Here is an 18,437-nt window from a genome sequence, read left to right as displayed (position 1 = left end):
CGCTAAGCAGGGAACCTAGGGGAAGGCAAGGCTCCAAACCTGAGCGACAGCCAGATTTTGTTTTAGTCCAAGCAGGCCTGTTTTTGTGTGTGCTTAAAAACTTTTTTTTTTGTTTGGAAACGATTTTGCTCCAAAGCTCTGTGATTACAAAAGCTTATGAGAAAGCTCTACTTGTGAGCAGCTGAGCTGCTGCACTGCCTGGCAAAGACCTGGCAGCCTGCACCAGGGTTTAGAAATCTCCGTACATGTTGTTCAAGGGAAGGATTCCTGCCTCGCTTCAAGCTTCCTCTCCTAATGCTACTTTCTGTGCCTCATTCTCAACAAAAGCCTCTGGCCTCCCGGAGCTGGGACTGTGACTAAGCACTGGTGTCAGCAACCCTGCGGCAGGGCAGAGCGAAGGCTCGGGGGAATGGTTCGTCATTAATAAGAAGCTGAGATGTCCCTCTGGCAGGCAACCCTCCACCGCACAGTGCAACGCTGACCAACCGCCGCGGCCACCGAACGCAGACACAACGGATGGTGGGGGAAAGGCACTCGTGGAAAGATGCTCCCAAGGCATCAGCAGAAAGAGCTCTCCAGTTTCCCGATGGGCTGGGCAAGGGAGGACGAGCAGCACTCTGCGTGGGACCCCGCTCCCTGCGATGGGGAAGCGTGGGCAATGCCAAACTCATGCTGCTGCAGCCCTGCTCTCCGCTTGCACAAGTCCCTGGGGCTGTGACACAGAGGGGCAGCCTCGAGGCTCGCAGCAGGTTCCTCCCAGTACACCCAGTTATCTTTGAAAACTTTTTTCTCCTTTTTAGAACAATATCCACAGACACCAAGGAAGCGTCGTGCTGCTGGGGCTCTGAGGCGGGTGCTCAGGATGCTGCCAGCCAGAGTCTCTTTGTTGCTTTTCAGTCCCTTTCTGCATCCATCTGTGGCTCGTGTCCTCGGCCACGGCACTGGGGAGAAGAGGCTAACCCAGAGCAGGGGGGATGCTCTCTATAAAGCAGACGGCTGTGGAGAAGAGGCAGGAAGGAGCTGGAGGAGTTGGTCTCAGTCCTGCCTGCCACTGGGGCTCTGTACACTAATCTGAGACCCCCAGGTCCTCTACAAACAAGAAACAAGTGAATTTATCTTGTCTGTATTTTTACTCATTTGAGTATTCACAGATATTAGAGGATGCACCTGAAGATGAATACTCCCCACAAAATGTTAAGCAAGGTCTGTTCCCCAGCAGTAGACAGTCAGTGACACCAAATCTAAGAGGGCAGCAGGCACATTTGCTCTCCTTCTGGCTAGGCCAGCTGAGACTGAGTCATGCCATAAACAACAGGCTGGTGTGCCAGGAAAAGCTGTCATGGCTAAACCTAATGTGATAGTGACCATTGTAAGCCATGAATACAGACTACGCAATTTACTGTCAGTTAACTCAGAGCACAGCAGGGCCAGTCAGCTCCCGCTGAATCACTGCCTGGATGTCACGCAACAAGAGGCTAACACACGGGTCACTGTCCATGATGACAGCGACCACAGTGTCCCGATTGCTCCGTGTCTTCTCAGAGACATCAGTCTCTTCAAGCAGTGACAGTCTCATGGCTATGCTGACCCTGCTTTCCAGGAAAGAGAAGCGTTCTCAGGGTCAGTCTGTTGTACCTGCACTAAAGGATTTAACAGACAAGCTCTGGAGAACTGTACAGTTGCAGTTTAAGACGTTTACCAGCACCAGCTCTTTGCTGAGCGATTCTGCTAGATGCTGCTGATGTGCAGCAGAAGTGGGCGACGGCAGAAACCTGTGCTTGCTCCTCAGCTGTTTCAGTGCAAAGCTTGGTGTTGGCTTCAGTTCAGTGGGATTGGGCTAAACTGGACGGTGACCTGCTTGTGAACTGCTGGTTTAGGTGTGGGAATGTGTTCCCTTCTGCTGACTTTTGGTACGGGGTGGTCACCTCCAGCAGAAGCCAGAGCAGAGCTGGGTCAGTAACATCTTAAACTACCAAGAGTGCACCAGAGTCCCTCTGCCAGACATGAGGTCATCGCCTGCCTTCTTCTACATGACTTTGTCAGGTTAGATCATGGAGGGAAAAGTGGAAGCCAAGGGACTGTCAGCTAGGGGATTCTTGTGGTTTTCTGCAGCTGAACCAAGAGCTACCTCATCCCTGGGAATAACGCAGCATCTCTGCCAAACGGGCAGACCCCAGGAGCAGACTCCTCCATGCACAGGGCAAACGTGCCTCACTGCGATCTGCAGGTTCCAGGCTGGGCCCCTGCTGAAGGCAGCTGCAGGTACCTCCAAAGTCGACTAAGGGAAAAATAAGCAATGAAAGTTTCCACCCCTGACTGCAGGTGTGAAGTTTGTGCCTGGCCGTGCTAGGAAAGGACGCGTGGGGAGCTGCCGTGCTTGCTCGTGGACTCTTTTCCCTTACTACCACCCTCTTTCTTCCCATTCTTAAGACCTCCCTGGAGCTGAAGGCTTTCAGACCCACTGAATACCAGACTTGTGCCAATCTCTGTAGTCTCTAGGCAGTTTACACCAAGCATCATTTACACTGCTTTTTGCATCATGAGTACATTTTAAAGTCTCCAGGCCAAGGCCGCTGCCCTTTCTTACAAGCTCAGCTCTCTGCATCCAACAGTTTTCATTTAATTGCTGCAGGTGGAATGAAGCATTTGAGATTTCTAAGCAGAACGGGTCTTTTGCACACTTCCAGCTTCCTTTGCTGAAGAATCGAAGCTCAGGAGGCAGTGCTTTCTTTCAGTTCCATACCAGTGCAGGTGTGTGACATGCTCATATTGTCACAGCTTAACAAAAATGTCATCCTTGTGAACAGGGCAAGCAGAATCTGGGGTACATCCATCAAAGACAAGTGTTTAGCAAGGCAACTTATTTATTTGGGTGCAACTCTAGCCGCAGAGTAGTTTTAATTGACTGATTCATGTCCTCTGCTCTTCAAGAATATCCCATCCAAGATTTAACTGGGATTCCCCTACAGCTAAACTGGGCTTCCTGTATTCAACAGGGATACTCCTGTTTGTGCACCAAAACAGAAATGGCCTTTCCTAGCTTGTTCATAAGTCCCACAAACTCACTGGCTTTCTGCATTCCTCAGCATTGTGCTCAGGAGAGGGGGCAAAAAAAAACCCTAGCAAGATCTGGTGGGGCTTGGCAAGGCAGCTCACAGGGTAATTTTAAACTGTGGATGGCAGCAAGCCTCCCAAATGGAAAATGTTTAGCTGATATATATCGCCACAGCTGCAATTTCAAAACAGAAGAAGGACAGTTGTGTACATTGGCCTCCTAACTGAAGCCTGTTCGAACATCTGCCAAAGTATGTTGCATGTCAACACCCTCACCAGATTCCCAGCCAAAAGGAGGGGAGCTACAAACAGGGAACTTTTCATTTATAAAAGCCCTTCTTTTTACCAGAAGAACCTTATAAAAAGTAGCCTCTATCTAGGTCTCCATTTCATCAGTGGCATGAAAACCAGGGGAGCTGTAAACTTGCCAAAATGCCAAAAGGATGAAGTTACCCTGTCGGGGCAGAGTTTGGGCATATCTTTCTCCTAGCAAGAAATGAAAGGTTTAGGAAGAGGTCTCACCCTGTGTTGATTCATGCAGCAGTGCAGAGACATATGCAGCTACTACACACTTTGCCTCTCCAAGTAACATACTTGCAGATCATCATAATTCCTACTATGCCGCCCATCTCTGAGCACACAGGCTTTTATTCGCCTCCCTGGGAGTAGGTGTGCATTTGTAGTTATTAAGGCACCCTCTAGAAGACACACCAAGCCTGCCAGCGTTAGCCCCTTTCAATCTAAAATTCACATTATTTCTGATGAATCAAGTTACGAAACAAAGGCTAAACCTCTGCTCAGACTGGAGAGACTCACGGCTCTGGGATCCGCTGCTGAGCAGGAGCTCGCTAGCCCAGGGTGCAAATTTCCAGGCTACCATCACTTTGGTGCATGGTGCTTAATATCACTTTTCTCCCCGATACAGACTGCGCCTGCTTGCAAAACGACCATCATTCACCTCTCTCCACCCCCACCCTGGTCCATGTGAGTGTTTTGGGGCAGGACAGTCCTTGTTTTGTTGTTTTGAATGAAGTTTAGCACAATGATGCTCTGAACTCAGCTGGGGTCTTATTATACGCATAAACACTAAGTGACTGGAGTGAAAGAATAAGCCACAATGACAACAATGACTAAACAATCTCCATTTATTTAAACAAAATGGAGATGGGGGAATGCAGGCAAGTTGGTATTTTTGCCTGTTCACATTCTTATGGAAATGAATATGTTTTGTCCCTCACAACCTCTCAGATTTGCACAGGGAGATTTAATAAGATCTCTAATGCCAATAAAATCATGTTTAAATTAGAATGTAAGTCAAAGTGCAATGCCTCAGAGCAACAACAGAAGCATCCTAGCCCATAAAGATGCTGAAACAGATAGCATGTAAGTAGGAACTAAGGAGAACTTCCGAAGATATGTAGTGATGATGAACCTACATAAGGAGTAAGTCAGTCAAGCATGTCCTTGCATACAGTCAGTGCTAAGACGGATGCATAACTTCTTTGCAACACCAGCCTGGTTGTTAGGTTCTGGATCGAACCAGATGCCGCGCAGGACGCTAACGATGTAGAGTTTTATGAATTCTGCAAAATAACTGTTTTCTCCTAGGAACTGTTTGGCTGCAAGTAACTCTGCACTGGAGTTTCTCGGATCAACGGTTCCAACTCCAGGAACTGTCTCAGTACATGGATCGGGATCACTGATTTCACTGGAACTTAGGCAAAGCTACAGCATGTGCAGCTGGGACAGGGACACTTCCTCGCCCAGAGCACATGGGGGAACCACAGGGAATGGTCATTCTCCACTGCTCAGGGAGTACTGGAAGAAAGAAAATGATCAGGCAGGAAAAATATCACAAGGAGTAAGTTGAGTCGCAGGAAGACCCTTTCCCCACCACAAGAAGAAAGTCTACAAGACAGCAGTGTTCCTCCTTACACGCTCTAGACCATTCACAGCTATAGATCATTTCTGCCAAAGAGCTAAATCTCAGTGCCTTTCATCTGCTCTGGGTGCCGCTGCCTGGGAACTCATTTTGGAGTCTGCAGACTTGAGGGTGATGAGAAAGGCAATCCTACCTTCTTACCCGGGGAGTGGATTAAAATGAAACGGTTTTTCTTTTTTAGTAGCGCACGCAGTTCCTGGCACTTGTCATAACTCTCCAGTTCCACTGTTTCTATGCACTTCTGTTCATCCTGCAGAGAGGGAATGAAACATTATTATGAATAGGAGGCACTGAAATCAATCATATACCATCAAACTCTGCATGTCTTCCCCCTGCATCTGTCTAAAAGCTCTTCTGCCTTAAAAATAACCTGCATGCAGACAGCAAGCCCCCATAAATCAGGCTGGCATCTCACTAAGAAAACACTCTAGTCTTTAAGCTACAGGCCGATTTGTGGCTAGTGGTCCACAGTGGCTGAGCAAATAACACAATGGGGACAGTAACATCAGCCTCTGCTGTCTCTGTTGGCCTCATCCAGGGATCTGCAGCCAGAAACAAGGTGGGAAGGTCTTTGCCCATCATCCTGCCCCAGCCACAGGCTGACAACGTGCTGCCAGTCCTGGCATAGGAAGGAAGAATAACACGATACACTTCTACAAACCTTCCTGGCATGATCTCGGGGCGCTCCCCAGGCTTCCCCTTAAGCTTGGCGACACTGCCTCCTCCCCACAATGAACGCAGGAGACATTATTCTGTTTTTTTCCCAGGGAAGACGATGCAAGCATCATGATGGTCCAAGCAGCCCCCCAGGAAGCCCAAGGCAGAGCGGAGATAAGAGGCGAGCCCTGCTGCCGCACCAAGCCCCAGCAAGGTCAGCGGGAGCCATGTGCGACTGGGATGCGCTCCTCTTGCAGCCACGCTCTGAGCTGTCAAAATGCTTAGGATTGGAAATACGGCCCCGTATAGCCAGCAAAACTGTTGGGGCCAGCGTCTCAGTGGGGAGTATTTATCTCTGGTGTATCTCTGCTGATGACTGCCGGCCGCGATCTTGGCTCATTTCTCCCAGTAACATAACTAAAATTCCACACGTGATGCGTGGCTCAGTTCAGCTGCAGAGCACCATCCCTAATAGGAATCACAGCGTAACGCTGGGCAGATAATATTCTTCGTGTCTCAGCAGCCCAGAAGAGACCAAAGCTCCCTTTTCCTAAGCATTACACAAATAAGCACTGAGAATCGCAGAGCAGTTCTTGCTGGTAAAGTGCTACAGTCAGCATGCCTCATGAACCTCTCTATTACCATCCTAAATTAAAACCGCTGGCCATGACCATCCCCAGCTCAGGCTCCGCTCCCAAGGCAGCTCCTTGTACCCGTATGAGTTTGTATTTAGCAATTCCTGTAGCGGAGGGGGGGTGTGGGACGAGGAAATGTGTCGTAGCCAGGAAGCTGCTGCGTGGTTGGAGGCAGGGAATGGAGAGTTCAGAGGGAAGTGGGCTGCGGGGAATTTCCTCCCTTTACCACTTGACATCTAAGTTGCTGTGCAGAGCTCAGACTGTGTTTAGTTTTTTTTAACCCTCCTATCTGGGGACGGGGGCCCGGCAGAGCCGATGCCGGTACGCAGAGCAAGTTCTGAGCTACTGAGGGATGTCTGGATCTAATTTGGGTTTATTATTTTAATGACATTACTGTTTATTTCATTTAACACTAGCTGAATGTGACCAGGGAACTGGGAAAATGTATACTAATCCTGCCCAAACCTAAAATCTAGCAGATAAAATCCTGCTGACGTTCTGAGCCCTTTGAAGGCGCAAGGCTCCTGCTGCAATCCTGGTATTGCAATGTCACTGCAAAAGGACAGGGATGGAAATAATAACCCCTCAGCGGCCAACAAATGACAGAGAAGGGTGAGGTCAGGAATACATGCCTCAGGGATGGATGATCTCATCCTGGCCTTTGGTGGACGACCGCCCACATCACAGCCCTGCCGCACGGCCGGTGCGGTTACCAGCTCCGATGTGCAAGTTTGCTGGGCTCAGGATGTAGGCAGCTTGACAGTGCTCTGACCGGAGACCAGCACGAGGACTCCTGCTCACCCTCCCCGCTTTCGAGAGCGGCTCTGTCCCCAGCAGAGCCCAGTGGCTCCATGTCACCCGCCTTGTCCACACCATCCTTCCTGCCTCTTGGAGGGGAACCTTCCCTCTGATCCAGTGCAAGCCGTCCTCCGCTTCCTAAGAACAGTGGAGCACCGAGCTGGGGGACAAGAAGGACTTGGCAGGGTGGAAAGCTGCGTTTTTGCCATGACATTGCCTTTTGGCATCCAGCTGCCCCTCTCCTCCCTGGGGAGGCCTGGGGGACTCTGGCCTGGCCAGGGAACAAGGGCAGCAAGGATGGGGACGTGCAGGACCCTGCCTCCCAGGGGCACTGGCTTGACTGTGTGAGCTATGGCTCCTTCACCTCAGAGACCTGAACTTCTCAAGTAAGTTATCCTCTTCAGGGAAGGCAGGGAAGAAAGCAGCCAGAGAAATACGAAAACTCCATGTCTGAGGGCAAAGGAAAAGCATCTGAGTTCAGGGAGCGCCAGAATGGGGCTTTTGTTTCTGTTCTACCCTTGGCACGTGGCCATCCCCTCTCTGTGAGCCTACCTGGGTCACAAAGAGATCCTTTATGTTTGTCCTGTACCACTAAGATAAAGACCAAAAGACTCGACCCTGCCACAGGTCTCCAGGTCCCTTCAACCTCCTGGGACCCAGAGGCTACTCAGCATCACGCAGAGACAAGCTCGCTTCCAGAGTCCTGCCCCAACACTCGGGTCTCAGACATGTGTTCTGGACAAGCTCCCCCTCCATTTGGTCTGTAGCGTCCCAAAGAAGTTAAAGCGATCGTCCTTTTACATCGTCCTGAGATGGAAAGGTTGAGTCCTCACTCGGCGGTCGCACCTCCCTGCAGCACGCAGCTCACAAGGCTGTCCCATGGCGCGGCGTTTGCTGCCGATCAAGGCAGGGAATTCCCTTCAGGCCACCTTTCTCTTTTCCTCTACAGAATTTAGGGCTGTATTTTTAAATTGCTTTCGTGCTTGCTGTAAGGGACAATCAAAAAGACGCTTAAAATCTTGGTACAAAACCCCCTACGTTCATGATTTAATGCAGAAAACCAATTCCAGTAGCTGTTTGTGGAGCAGATGCTGCGACTTAAATATGTATGTGTCTGTAAGCTTGGCCCTTAAGAAGAAAATTACTGACCACCTAAACATATTAATGCATATGCTTAACCAAAGAATCGCACTTGGCAAACAACTTCCTTAACAAAAAGTGATTAAAAGGGGAAAAAAGACCCACTGAAATGTTTATTTCTCTGAAGGCAAAATTTCCAGCAGACCTCTTCACTGACATACATTCATGGGCTGTGACCCTCAGTGTACGACATCTAGACTGCCTGAAATGATAATTTACTTCTCCATCTGAGGATCTCAAAGCGTTTTAATAAATCACTTCTGGGTATACATTGCTATCACTTTACCAGGGGCAAAATGCAGATGTTAACTGCACCACTGTTAAATGCTGAGTGGGTCCTCTGGTCTCTAGAAGACTCTTTGCCTAGTAGGTTTTTTTCCCTGTCAAATAGTACACTTTAAAAAAAAAAAAAATAAAACAACAAAAAACCAACTCTAACCACTAGCTGCACTGTTTAGGGAAAAGAAACCAAACCCAAGACTGATGCTTTCTTATCCATGGAGCGATGATATTGATCTGTGTAGCCTCTCTGCATAGGATTGCCTGTTCTTCAGATGCTCTCTGTAGTTCTGCAAGGCTTCATTTTTATTCTTGCAAGAATATGCAGAGAGAAGACAAGAAACCCCGTTAGAAAATCACCTGCCCGCTCCGTTCTTAGTTTACGTGAGGGTACAGATGTGGGGTGCTGTAGATAGGGGCACAGCAGATAACAAGAAATCTATCTCCCCTCATTTCACATCTGCTGAAAGAAACCTGAAGCCCGGTGGGATGACTTTCACCCCCCATCTGCTCCAGGTAATACAATAACCATTTGCAATTTGCCTTCGGGAGGTGGCTCCGCTTTAAACCAAAGGCAAAGCCTGACTAACAGATGCAATATGGGACACAGGCTCCCGGGGCAGGTCAGGAGCACATTCCAGGAGATTGCTATTGATGATGATAAATACAGTATTTGTGTTGTGCTCAGACTGTACTTTCCAGTGACAACGTTATTGCCTGCATCTTGCGTCGGCCATCCCCTCTGCTCTTGTTTTGCACACACAAACCTCAGCTACAAGTGCAGCCAGCCTCCTGCAATTGCATAAACCAGTGTGCCTGCATATGAAACAACTGCTGAAGGCAATATTAGCACCTCTTCGTGAAGGGCTCCAACACATGAGGGACTGATTAAAAGCACAGTGTGTCCAAGTCACTAGCTCAGTTCCTGGAAATCTGACGGGCTCAGACCAGCTGAAATACTCAGCCTCCAAACCTGGCCTCCCAGACGGAAGCTGACCTCCCTCCCATGGGGGTCTAACTTAGGATCCATACGGAAAGATGCTCGTATTTTTGTTACCTGAGGCTTTATCTCCTTTCTTTTTCTAGGGCCCCGATTCAGCAAGCACTGAATGATCCCATTCAAAGATGTTTCGGCCTGAGGATGGTCTGGGATGCTGCGTCTGTCTCCAGGGTCACACAAAGCAGGGCAGGTATGTGGAGAAGGTCCAGTGGGGAAAATGGCAGCTGGAGCTCCAGAAATACAAGCCACCATAGCACGCTGCACCACAGACTCTCCTTTCACATTGGGCAAGGCCCTTCTCATCTCAAAAACTCAGTTCCCCAGTCGTAAGATGGAGACAGCAACACTGCCCTAACTCACGTTAAAGGAAGATAAATACAGCAATAAACGTGAACTGCCTCAATTCTGTGGCCACGGGACCCCTCCTGAGTGCAGAAAATTGCCATTTCCTTTAGTTCCTCTGTAGCAAGCCTGCACAATCACATGCTATCCTATTGTGCTACCAGATAATTTTGTAGCAATTTCCTCTCCTAAGACATTTGACTTCACTGTAAGCCAGTTTAATAGCCTATAGATATTAACATGATCCCTTATTTACAATAATGGGACCTTGTAGCTACTGTAGCTTACAGATGCAATTTATTACAGGATGTTACCACAATCCGCAGGCTACCAGAAAACATTATGCCTGGTTGTTACAAATGCCATTTTCCTTGTTGAGATAATAAAATAACCCTTTAAATGATTGGGATTTTTCCTTCTTCTGAACGTCTGTGAAAATTAATCTTACTTTAAAAGCCTCATTTTCCCTTGTGGTAATGAGAGCCTCCATATATCTTGTTTTTAAAGGCATGCCCTTTAAAAAAACCTACGTCATGTTTATAGATTTTGAATCCGTGAGTTCCTGGAGCTTCAGCTGGAGTCAACAGGTGGCCGGGGCACTGGGAAGCAATCTGCAGAGAGTCAAGGCTTGCAGGACCAGGCTGCGTCTCTCTGCGTAAGAGAAACCCCCACCGCGTTGCCTGCCTTCCAAGCTGCTCATCACCGGACATTAACTTCTCATTTCATTATTCTTGCACTCTTCATGACATTTCAAAACTAAGAACAAATGCCTCTGGAAAGCTTCGGGATTCAGGAGGGTTCAGCATATGGGAGGAGGTAATACCCTTTAACCTAAACTGTTTAAAACAAATCTTGTCTATTAGGCAATAGTATGTTTTTAAAAAAAGAGAACCAAACTCATTTGTCAGTCCTGTTGTTCCTGAAACTATCGCAGCAATGCAGCTGCTGAAACATTTCCCCATTCTTCTTCCCTTGACACACTGCACAGAAGCTTTACATGCTTTTGGTTTTATATCATCCTGATGCCCACGTTTTTGGTTTTATATCATCCCAGATCCCCTTGTGTCCGACACCGCACAGGCACGTGGTCCTTGTGGAGACATGCAGCGAGAAATGTTCCTCCATCCTGACACACACACGAACTTCAAGCCACCGTACACCAGCAGGGCTTAGACTTAGCCACCCCTCATCTCAAACCTCTCTGGGTTGTAGCTTGTGCTCTGCACTGTAATATTGAACTTTCGGGGCAAACTCTGCTCTTGAAGCCCCTTCCAGGCCAGGAAGCGAGGGCCTGACTCAGGAAAGAGCCACCTTTGCAACCCAGGACCAGCCCTGCACTCTCCATTCTTCTCGCATGAAGATGCAGGACAGATTTTGCTTGGCTCTTATTTCTCATTTGATTGGAAACAGCTCTAAACGAGGCCATGAACTTAAGGCATGCTATTTATCTAGGGAAGTCCAGGACAAGGCTCCCAGGGGTCCTTCGCTCAGTACTGGCTCAAGCAAAGGGAAAGGATGAGCCAAATCCAGACTGCATCCCTGCTTAAGGAGGACAGCAGGCACTCACAATCTCACCCGGCATCCATCGGTGGCTAAAGGAAACCCTGAAGAGTCTGGCTAGCAACAATTTGAGCTGCTTGAGGGGTGCCAAACAGCTGCAAGGTTGCCTGCCGTCCCCTCAAGCGGCGGGTGGGAAGCCAGCCTGCTACAATCCAGTTTTATCCTTTAAACGCCAAAAACGCAGAGCACATATCCTGCTTCCGCCCAAAGCTTTGCTCTGTTCGCCTTCTCACAGGATGTCCTGCCCTCATTTTTTTTTTTGGCAATGGCACTGTCAAAGTATTTACTAGCTAAAATAGTTATAATATAGAATATGCTCTAAAATGCAGCTGCTGTCTCTTCTTTATAGGATTTACCCTTCCTTGAGATAACTGGAGAAGCTCTTTTGAAAGGAATGGGCTGGAGGGAAGAGTGAAAAACACAGGAACGTGTGTCACCAAGGGCCTGATCCTGCCCTTCATTCAAGGCCATTAGCTGTGACCGTACCTCATCCTCATAGACCACAAGCTGCGTTTTCCGTAGCTGGATGTAACGATCCTTCCACAATCCCAGGAGCCCCCCACTGCTTTTCTTAATCCAGCCGTATTTCTCTGCGGTTGGAGCAGGCTTTGGTTTCTCTGAGACCTCCTCCTTTGTATCCTGCAAGGACAGAAGGGAGAAGGAATTACGTCAAAAGCACGTTCCATCCATTTAATGAAGGTCATCAGAAAGCCTGCCCAGGCAAGACCTCAGCACCCACCACACGTGGTCCCTCCCCACCACATCACAAGGGAAAAGACTGACATCTTCCAGAGGAAAACTCAACCAGCTCCCATCCCAGAGCTGCCACAGGACGGGGGAGCGGGCATGGACCCTGGCCACCCCTGGGGACACTGTTGGGATGGCACCAAGTCCACCTTGCTCCTCTGCTTCCCCAGTGGCTCTGCTCCCCTCTCTGTGGAGGTACTCCCTGCTTGCTGTGCACCAAGTGCTCCTTGAAAACAAGCACCCTCCTCTCCGCTTTGCTCCTCCAGCTCTCTGATGAACCCCAGCAGGACGGATCCTGCTGGCATCAGTAGCAATGCTCATATTTTAGCCCACGGCCACTTCTGCAAGCTTCTCCTCTAGGTCTCTACGTTTGGTCATCGCCCCCAAACCAACTCCTGTGGGCAAATCCATGGCATAAGGGCCAGGACTTCATCACATCTGAACTAAAATGTTCCCAGCAGGCTCCTGTGTGGTTTGTAGGCAGAAGGAAGGACCGGCAGAGAAGGGAGCACCAAGAGTGGGGGGTTTTTTTGTCCTGCCTTCAGCTCCTTGCTGTTTGTCACAGCCTGCTCTCGCCCACCCGCAGCAGCAGCACGGGGAGCCCCAGCATCCTGCACTGGGAGGCTGCTGGCTTTGCAGGCCTGGTAAAAACTAAGAGATGCATAACTTCCCTGCTTCAAAAAAAACATCAGAAATATCCAATATCAATATTCTCGTCAAACGGAGACAGGAAACCTAAGAAGGGGAGCGGGGACAGCCAGGCTTATTAGCTGAGTGCCTTCTTCACCAGCAGACTCGGTTAAAGATGAGAGTTGTCCTCCCCTCCGGTGCGCTGGAAGAGCCTTGCAAAGGCAGGATCCCCGTTTGCCTCCCTCGGAGCACCCCACTGCTCCCAACACCCCATGGAGCCCTCAATAAGCCTCTTTCCCTGGAGCAAGGCGAGGGGAATCCCTGGCTGAGCCAAATCCCCTTACACAAACACCTCACCAACCTTGTGACTTGTAAGGAGAGGCCAACCCCAAATCCTCCAGCGTCCTCCCAGGAACCCCACTGTCCCCCCAGACTCAGTTTCCTCCACGTCCCCATCTGTAGTAGCAGCAATCCCGCTGCAGAAAGGCAGCACATTCGCACAAACCAAGGATGCACAACAAAGCAGAGCCCCAGCCCTCCCCAAATGGCCCTCGCTAGCTCCTGAATGAAACCTTTTCTCACAGGAAAAAAAAAAACTCCAAACAAAACAAACCGGAGCGGCTGGAGCTCAGACATCATGTTTCATAACGTGAGGAAATCCCACGTGCATGGAAAGGAGTCAGAGCTGGACACTCCCGTGGCCAGAAGGGAGTGAGAACAGAGCGAGCGAGTACGGATGAGCTCCAAAAATTCGGAGGAGAGCCTTGCTAATAAATCTGTTTCCATGCTCCAGACTCCCAACAAACACACCCTTGGACAGCAGCTGCCATTGGGGTGAGCTGTTACTCTAAAGAGGGAACTCGCACCCATAAAAAGAGGAAAAACAGATTAAATACCCCATGCACCCGCATTTATCCCGATCCCTGCTAAGGTTGGGAAGAGGCTTGGCTTTGCAGGTAGGCACAGGTGCAGACCGAGCACAAAAAACTCAAACAAACTGTGTATCACCTAAAAGAAAAATCAGGCGGAAATCTGTAACATCCTTGGCGCCTTTTGTAGAAGTTATTTCGATTGTACCGAGCCGTGTTTGAAACGGCCACAATACAGGATGACAGAGCATGAAAAAGTTTTCCGGGAAATGAGGGGTAGTGCGTGGGTTTTTTTAAACTTGACTTTTTAGGTTGCCAGGAAGTTGTATTCGGTTGTGATCTGCGACTTCAGCAAACATCAATTGCTGCACAAATATAGACCTGCTGGTTTCCTGATCGAGCACCCTTTTGATGTCATTTTTAGATAATTGGGCACGGACTTTAACCTCCCTCGTTTTGCATGGATGTAGCTGTACGAAGAGTTTATTTGAGTGACTCCAGACCAACAGCTGCCAAAATGTTTTTACTCTTTAAGTTTTTTTTTGCTTTGCAGATGAATTTTTCCTGTTCTTTTTCCCCACCTGGCAGAAAGGCTGTCTGAAATCACATGGCAAATATGTCTATCCGTGGCCTCTCCTGGTGCCCTGCAGAGTGAAAACGACCCTGTCTCCTCCGGTTTTAAAATAAAAGTACTCCCTGTGAAGACACAGCACTTAACATCTACCTCTGAAAAAACAACCTGCCCCAGTAACCATTTTTGTTGGAGTTCGGGCTCATGCCTGCACTTCTGCACAAGGCAGAGCTGAAAAGCTAGGGCAGAGCTTGTCTGGCAGCCTGCGCTGCCTGCGAGCTGCCTGCTCCCCGTGGGCTGGCCGGCTCTCCAGCCTCCTGGGGACGGTACCTCCTCTCCGTGGCATTGCAGGGTGGCCTTGCAGCTCACCCTCTCCCCAGGCCACTCGGGAGCCCTGGTTGGAGCCACCCGCCTGGAAAGAGCCATGCATGGGCTTCCCTCCACACCAGGCAGGACTTCCCAGCTGTGCCGGCATCTGGGAGCATCCACAGAGAGGATCCATGACTCCAAGCCCCTGCCTGCCCCCGCTGAGCATCCCAGGAGAGGGAAAGCAAGATGAGATGGAAAGTGCTGGTCTCAGCAGATGACAGCAGCCACGAGCAAAGGGCTCCTGCACTGTGCAGGAGTCACCTGCGCCTGAGCTGCCCGGTGCCTCCTCCAGCCCCCGCTACAAGATAGATGTGATGGGTGCGATCCTGCGCTCTGCAGCGCCGGGGGCTGCTGAGCACCCCGGGCTCTGGGTCAGCAGCTGCCCCCTCGCACGCACCCAGCGCGTCGCAAGATGGGGGTGCAGTTGCTGTAATCCCTCGCCTGCAGGTTAAAGGCGTAAAAAAACAGATGATGCAACTTGATCGTTTGTTCCTGTGAAAGCAAAAAGAGTCTCAGAGCCGGTGCCTGATATTTTTTGTGGCTTGTTTTTATGGCCAGTTCACACCACCCCTGCCACGGATCAGCGAGGGGGGGTTGGCCAGGAAAGGGCACCGAGGGCAGGGTTTTCTGTCCGTCCTGCACTCTCTGCCTGCGATTCCACAACTAAAACCAGAGCATGGCACAAAGAGATGAGTTGCTGGTGTTAATTCAGCTTTATGTGGGTACTCCTTCTGCAAGAAATACTAAGATATCCTTTCCGAGATGTTCTTGGGCTGGATTCATTCCTGCCACTGGTGTAAATCCATGAGAAGAAACCCACTGGCATCAGCCAAGCGAGCCAGCATAAACGAGGGAAGAACTGAGTTATCCCATTCCTGGTTCATGCCAAAGGCATCGCTCCCAAAATCAACCCATAGACTCATTTTTGCAATTTATATCACGGTGGCACTAGAAGTGAAACATGGGTTTCACTCTTCCAGCCTGGTTTAGATTCATGTTTCACAGCTCGTCAGAGATGCCAAATCGGGGGACAGGGTGGCTTTTTATTTAACAATTAGGTGGTTATTTCTCCCCTCCCCTGCCCCTGTATTTTAATGGCCCACAAACCCACATACTTTTCATGTCTTTAACTAAAAAAACCCCAACAGTTGAATCATGGTGGTGCTTTTACAAGTTACATAGAGTGCACAGAAGCATCTTACCCAGCTACAGTAACTTCATTTAAAGCAAGCAGCTCATTTATGGCATACTCCTCTCTAGCAAGGCACTGATGAACGCTTTCCAGGGGACAACCTGCATCTCCAGACCTCCACTCTTTTTTCTCCCTTTCCACGTTATCTTCCAAGCCCGGCCGTTAGCACTTCCACTTCTCCCCGACCCGCAGGAGCAAAACCGTCTCACTGGAAATAAACTGCTCAGATCCACGTGAAACTTGGGAAACTGCAGCTGACGCCCTCTCCCGAAAGAAATCACCGGGGGACTCATTTATGGTTAACGAAGAGCGTCTGGTGAGCCGGTCGGTCGGTGCTGGGGAGGCGGTGGGGCAGCCAGAGCCCTGCCAGCCTCCTCGCTCGCGAACCCCAGGGCCCATCACGAAGCCCCTTCGGCTGGCGGGCGCCTGGTGAGCACGGACACCAGCTGGAAGCACTTTCTCTGCTGTGGATTAATTTCATGGATGCCGGCGGATAATAACAACTCTCAGTCACTACCAGCTTGGGCTGCTTCGCCGTCTCCCCGCTGTCTTAAAAAAGCTCTCATTCTTGCCACAAAATGTTGGGAGTTGAAATAAGGGGGGGCCGAGGGGGAGAGACAAGCCACAGCTACCGGCATGGCATGTACGAGAGCCTGAAGTCCGCCCTACCGGGAGCTTTCTTTGTGCATGAGCAGCATTTAAGGAAAGGAAAGGAAGCAGGAATAGTTGGGCGGCCAGATGAGGGGAGAAAACTACCTGTTTAACTTGCTAACAAATTTGTGGCATCTTAATCGATCTGCGTGGGGATGCGTTTTTGGGGTGTGATCCCATGGACATGAAAACCTACACGTGCAGGAGAAGCACCACTGCCCTACTCCGAGTTAAACCCATCCCAGGCAGAGACGGAGGAGGAGGAGGAGGACAGACTTGGGGAAGGCTGCTAGGTACGTGGACATGGCCAAGCTTGCGGGCTGACCGAGGCCCAGCTCCAGTACGGAAGTACAACACCCCAGCAAGAGTCAGCACAAGGTGGCCTGAGCAAGCGTGGCATTTGAACAAGCCCGAGTCTGCCAGCACTCGTCCTCCGGCAGCGCCAACGTTTGCCCGTCAGCCTCACCCAGCCGGTTGGAAAGTTTAAAACCCGAAGAGCTCTTGGGGATGCTCTGTCCCACCGACTGCCGCCAGCTCCAAGGCACCCGGGCGAGGGCAGAAGGCAAGGGGGGGCTGCTTGGGAAAAGGGACCCCCATCCTCTGGGTCTCCATTTCTGCCCCCTCCCTGTGCCGGGGCTGTCCCCGCTGCCGGACCCGGGCGGAGCGGGGCCGGGGATGTCCCAGCGCCGGCGGAGACCCCCAAAAAAAGCCCAAAGTGGCGGGTGCGGTCCTCTGCCCCCCTTCCCGGCCGGCAGCGGCAGCGAGGGGCTCCCGTCCCGCCCCGGGGGTCCCATCCAGCCTCGTCCCGTCCCGGCGGGTCCCATCCAGCCCCGTCCCGTCCCGGCGGGTCCCGTCCAGCCCCGTCCCGGGGGGGTCCCCTCCCTGTCCCGTCGGGTCCGGTCCCGGTCGGACTCACTTGCTCCATGGCGGGCCGGGGCCGGTCGCTCCTCGCCGCCCGTTCAGGGGCTCCGCCGCCGCCCCGCTGCACCGCTCGGCTCCGGGCGGGCGGGCATGCCGAGCCGGGCCGGGCCGGGCCGGGTCGTGCCGGGCCGAGCCCCCCGGTTCTCGCCTCCGCACCAACTTCTCGGGGAGCAGCGGGAGCGGCAGCAGCAACGCCGGGTTTCCGGCGGCTCCGGCGCTGCCAGCGAGGAGGCGGGGATGCCCCCGCCGCCGGCCCCGGCCCCGCCTGGCCCGGCCCCCCCGCCTGGCCCGGCCCCGGCCCCGGCCCCGGCCCCCCCCGCCGCGGGCGTGGGGCTGGGAGCCCCCCGGGAGGGGCTGGGGCTGGGGGAAGGGGAGGGGGGCTGAGCCTCAAGGGAAGGGGTCCCGCGGGATGAACGGGGGTCAGGCTGCGGCTGCAGGGGGGGACGTGGACCGTGGGGTGGGACAGGGTCGCTGGGGCGGGATAAGGAGCTTGGGGTGGGAGAGGTCCCCCGGGTCAGGCAGGGTCCCCAGGATCAGATAGGGTCCCCAGGGATCAGGCCAGACCCCCGTGGTAGGACAGTGTCCCTGGACTTTTTACAAGGGCACGTAGTGATAGGACAAGGGGTGATGGCTTTACACTGAAAGAGGGTGGATTTAGATTCGATGTAAGGAAGAAGTTCTTCACTCTGAGGGCGGTGAGGCACTGGCACAGGTTGCCCAGAGAAGCTGTGGATGCCCCATCCCTGGAGGTGTTCAAGGCCAGGTTGGATGGGGCTTTGAGCAACCTGGTCTAGCGGAAGGTGTCCCTGCCCACGGCAGGGGGGTTGGAACCAGATGATCTTTAGGGTCCCTTCCAACCCAAACCATTGTGTGATTCTATGAATCAGAGGGTCCACAGGGTCAGGCAGGGTCCCTGGGGTGAGACAGGGTCCAGGGTGGGACAGTGTCCCTGGGGCTGGGGTCAGGCAGGGCCCAGGAGCAGCAGGACGGGGCACAGGGTGCAGAGAGGCGAGGGATGCCCTCGTGGGTACCGTCGTGGCACGCTGGGTGTCGTGAAGCCCACGTGGAGCAATGCCCGGG

General features: G+C 51.6%; 1 protein-coding gene across 2 annotated transcripts in view; it reads right to left on the bottom strand.

The window, feature by feature from the left end:
• The window catches only part of PLEKHO2 (pleckstrin homology domain containing O2), a 29,525-nt gene extending 12,014 nt beyond the window's left edge, over positions 1-17,511 (bottom strand). For both annotated transcript variants that reach the window (XM_082322352.1, XM_082322353.1), the window contains exons 1-3: positions 17,353-17,511; positions 11,894-12,046; positions 5,130-5,246 (exon numbers count right to left, since the gene is read on the bottom strand). In XM_082322352.1, coding sequence (XP_082178478.1) covers positions 5,130-5,246; positions 11,894-12,046; positions 17,353-17,361 — 279 coding nt within the window. In that variant the 5' untranslated portion in view covers positions 17,362-17,511. The remainder of the gene's footprint in view (positions 1-5,129; positions 5,247-11,893; positions 12,047-17,352) is intronic.
• Between the last annotated feature and the right edge of the window lie 926 nt (positions 17,512-18,437).

This window comes from Platalea leucorodia (genome assembly GCF_965183815.1).
Source record: "Platalea leucorodia genome assembly, chromosome: 9".
Classification (NCBI taxonomy): Eukaryota; Metazoa; Chordata; class Aves; order Pelecaniformes; family Threskiornithidae; genus Platalea; species Platalea leucorodia.
Note: the sequence above shows the minus strand (reverse complement) of the source record. Positions and strands in the feature narration are given on the sequence as shown.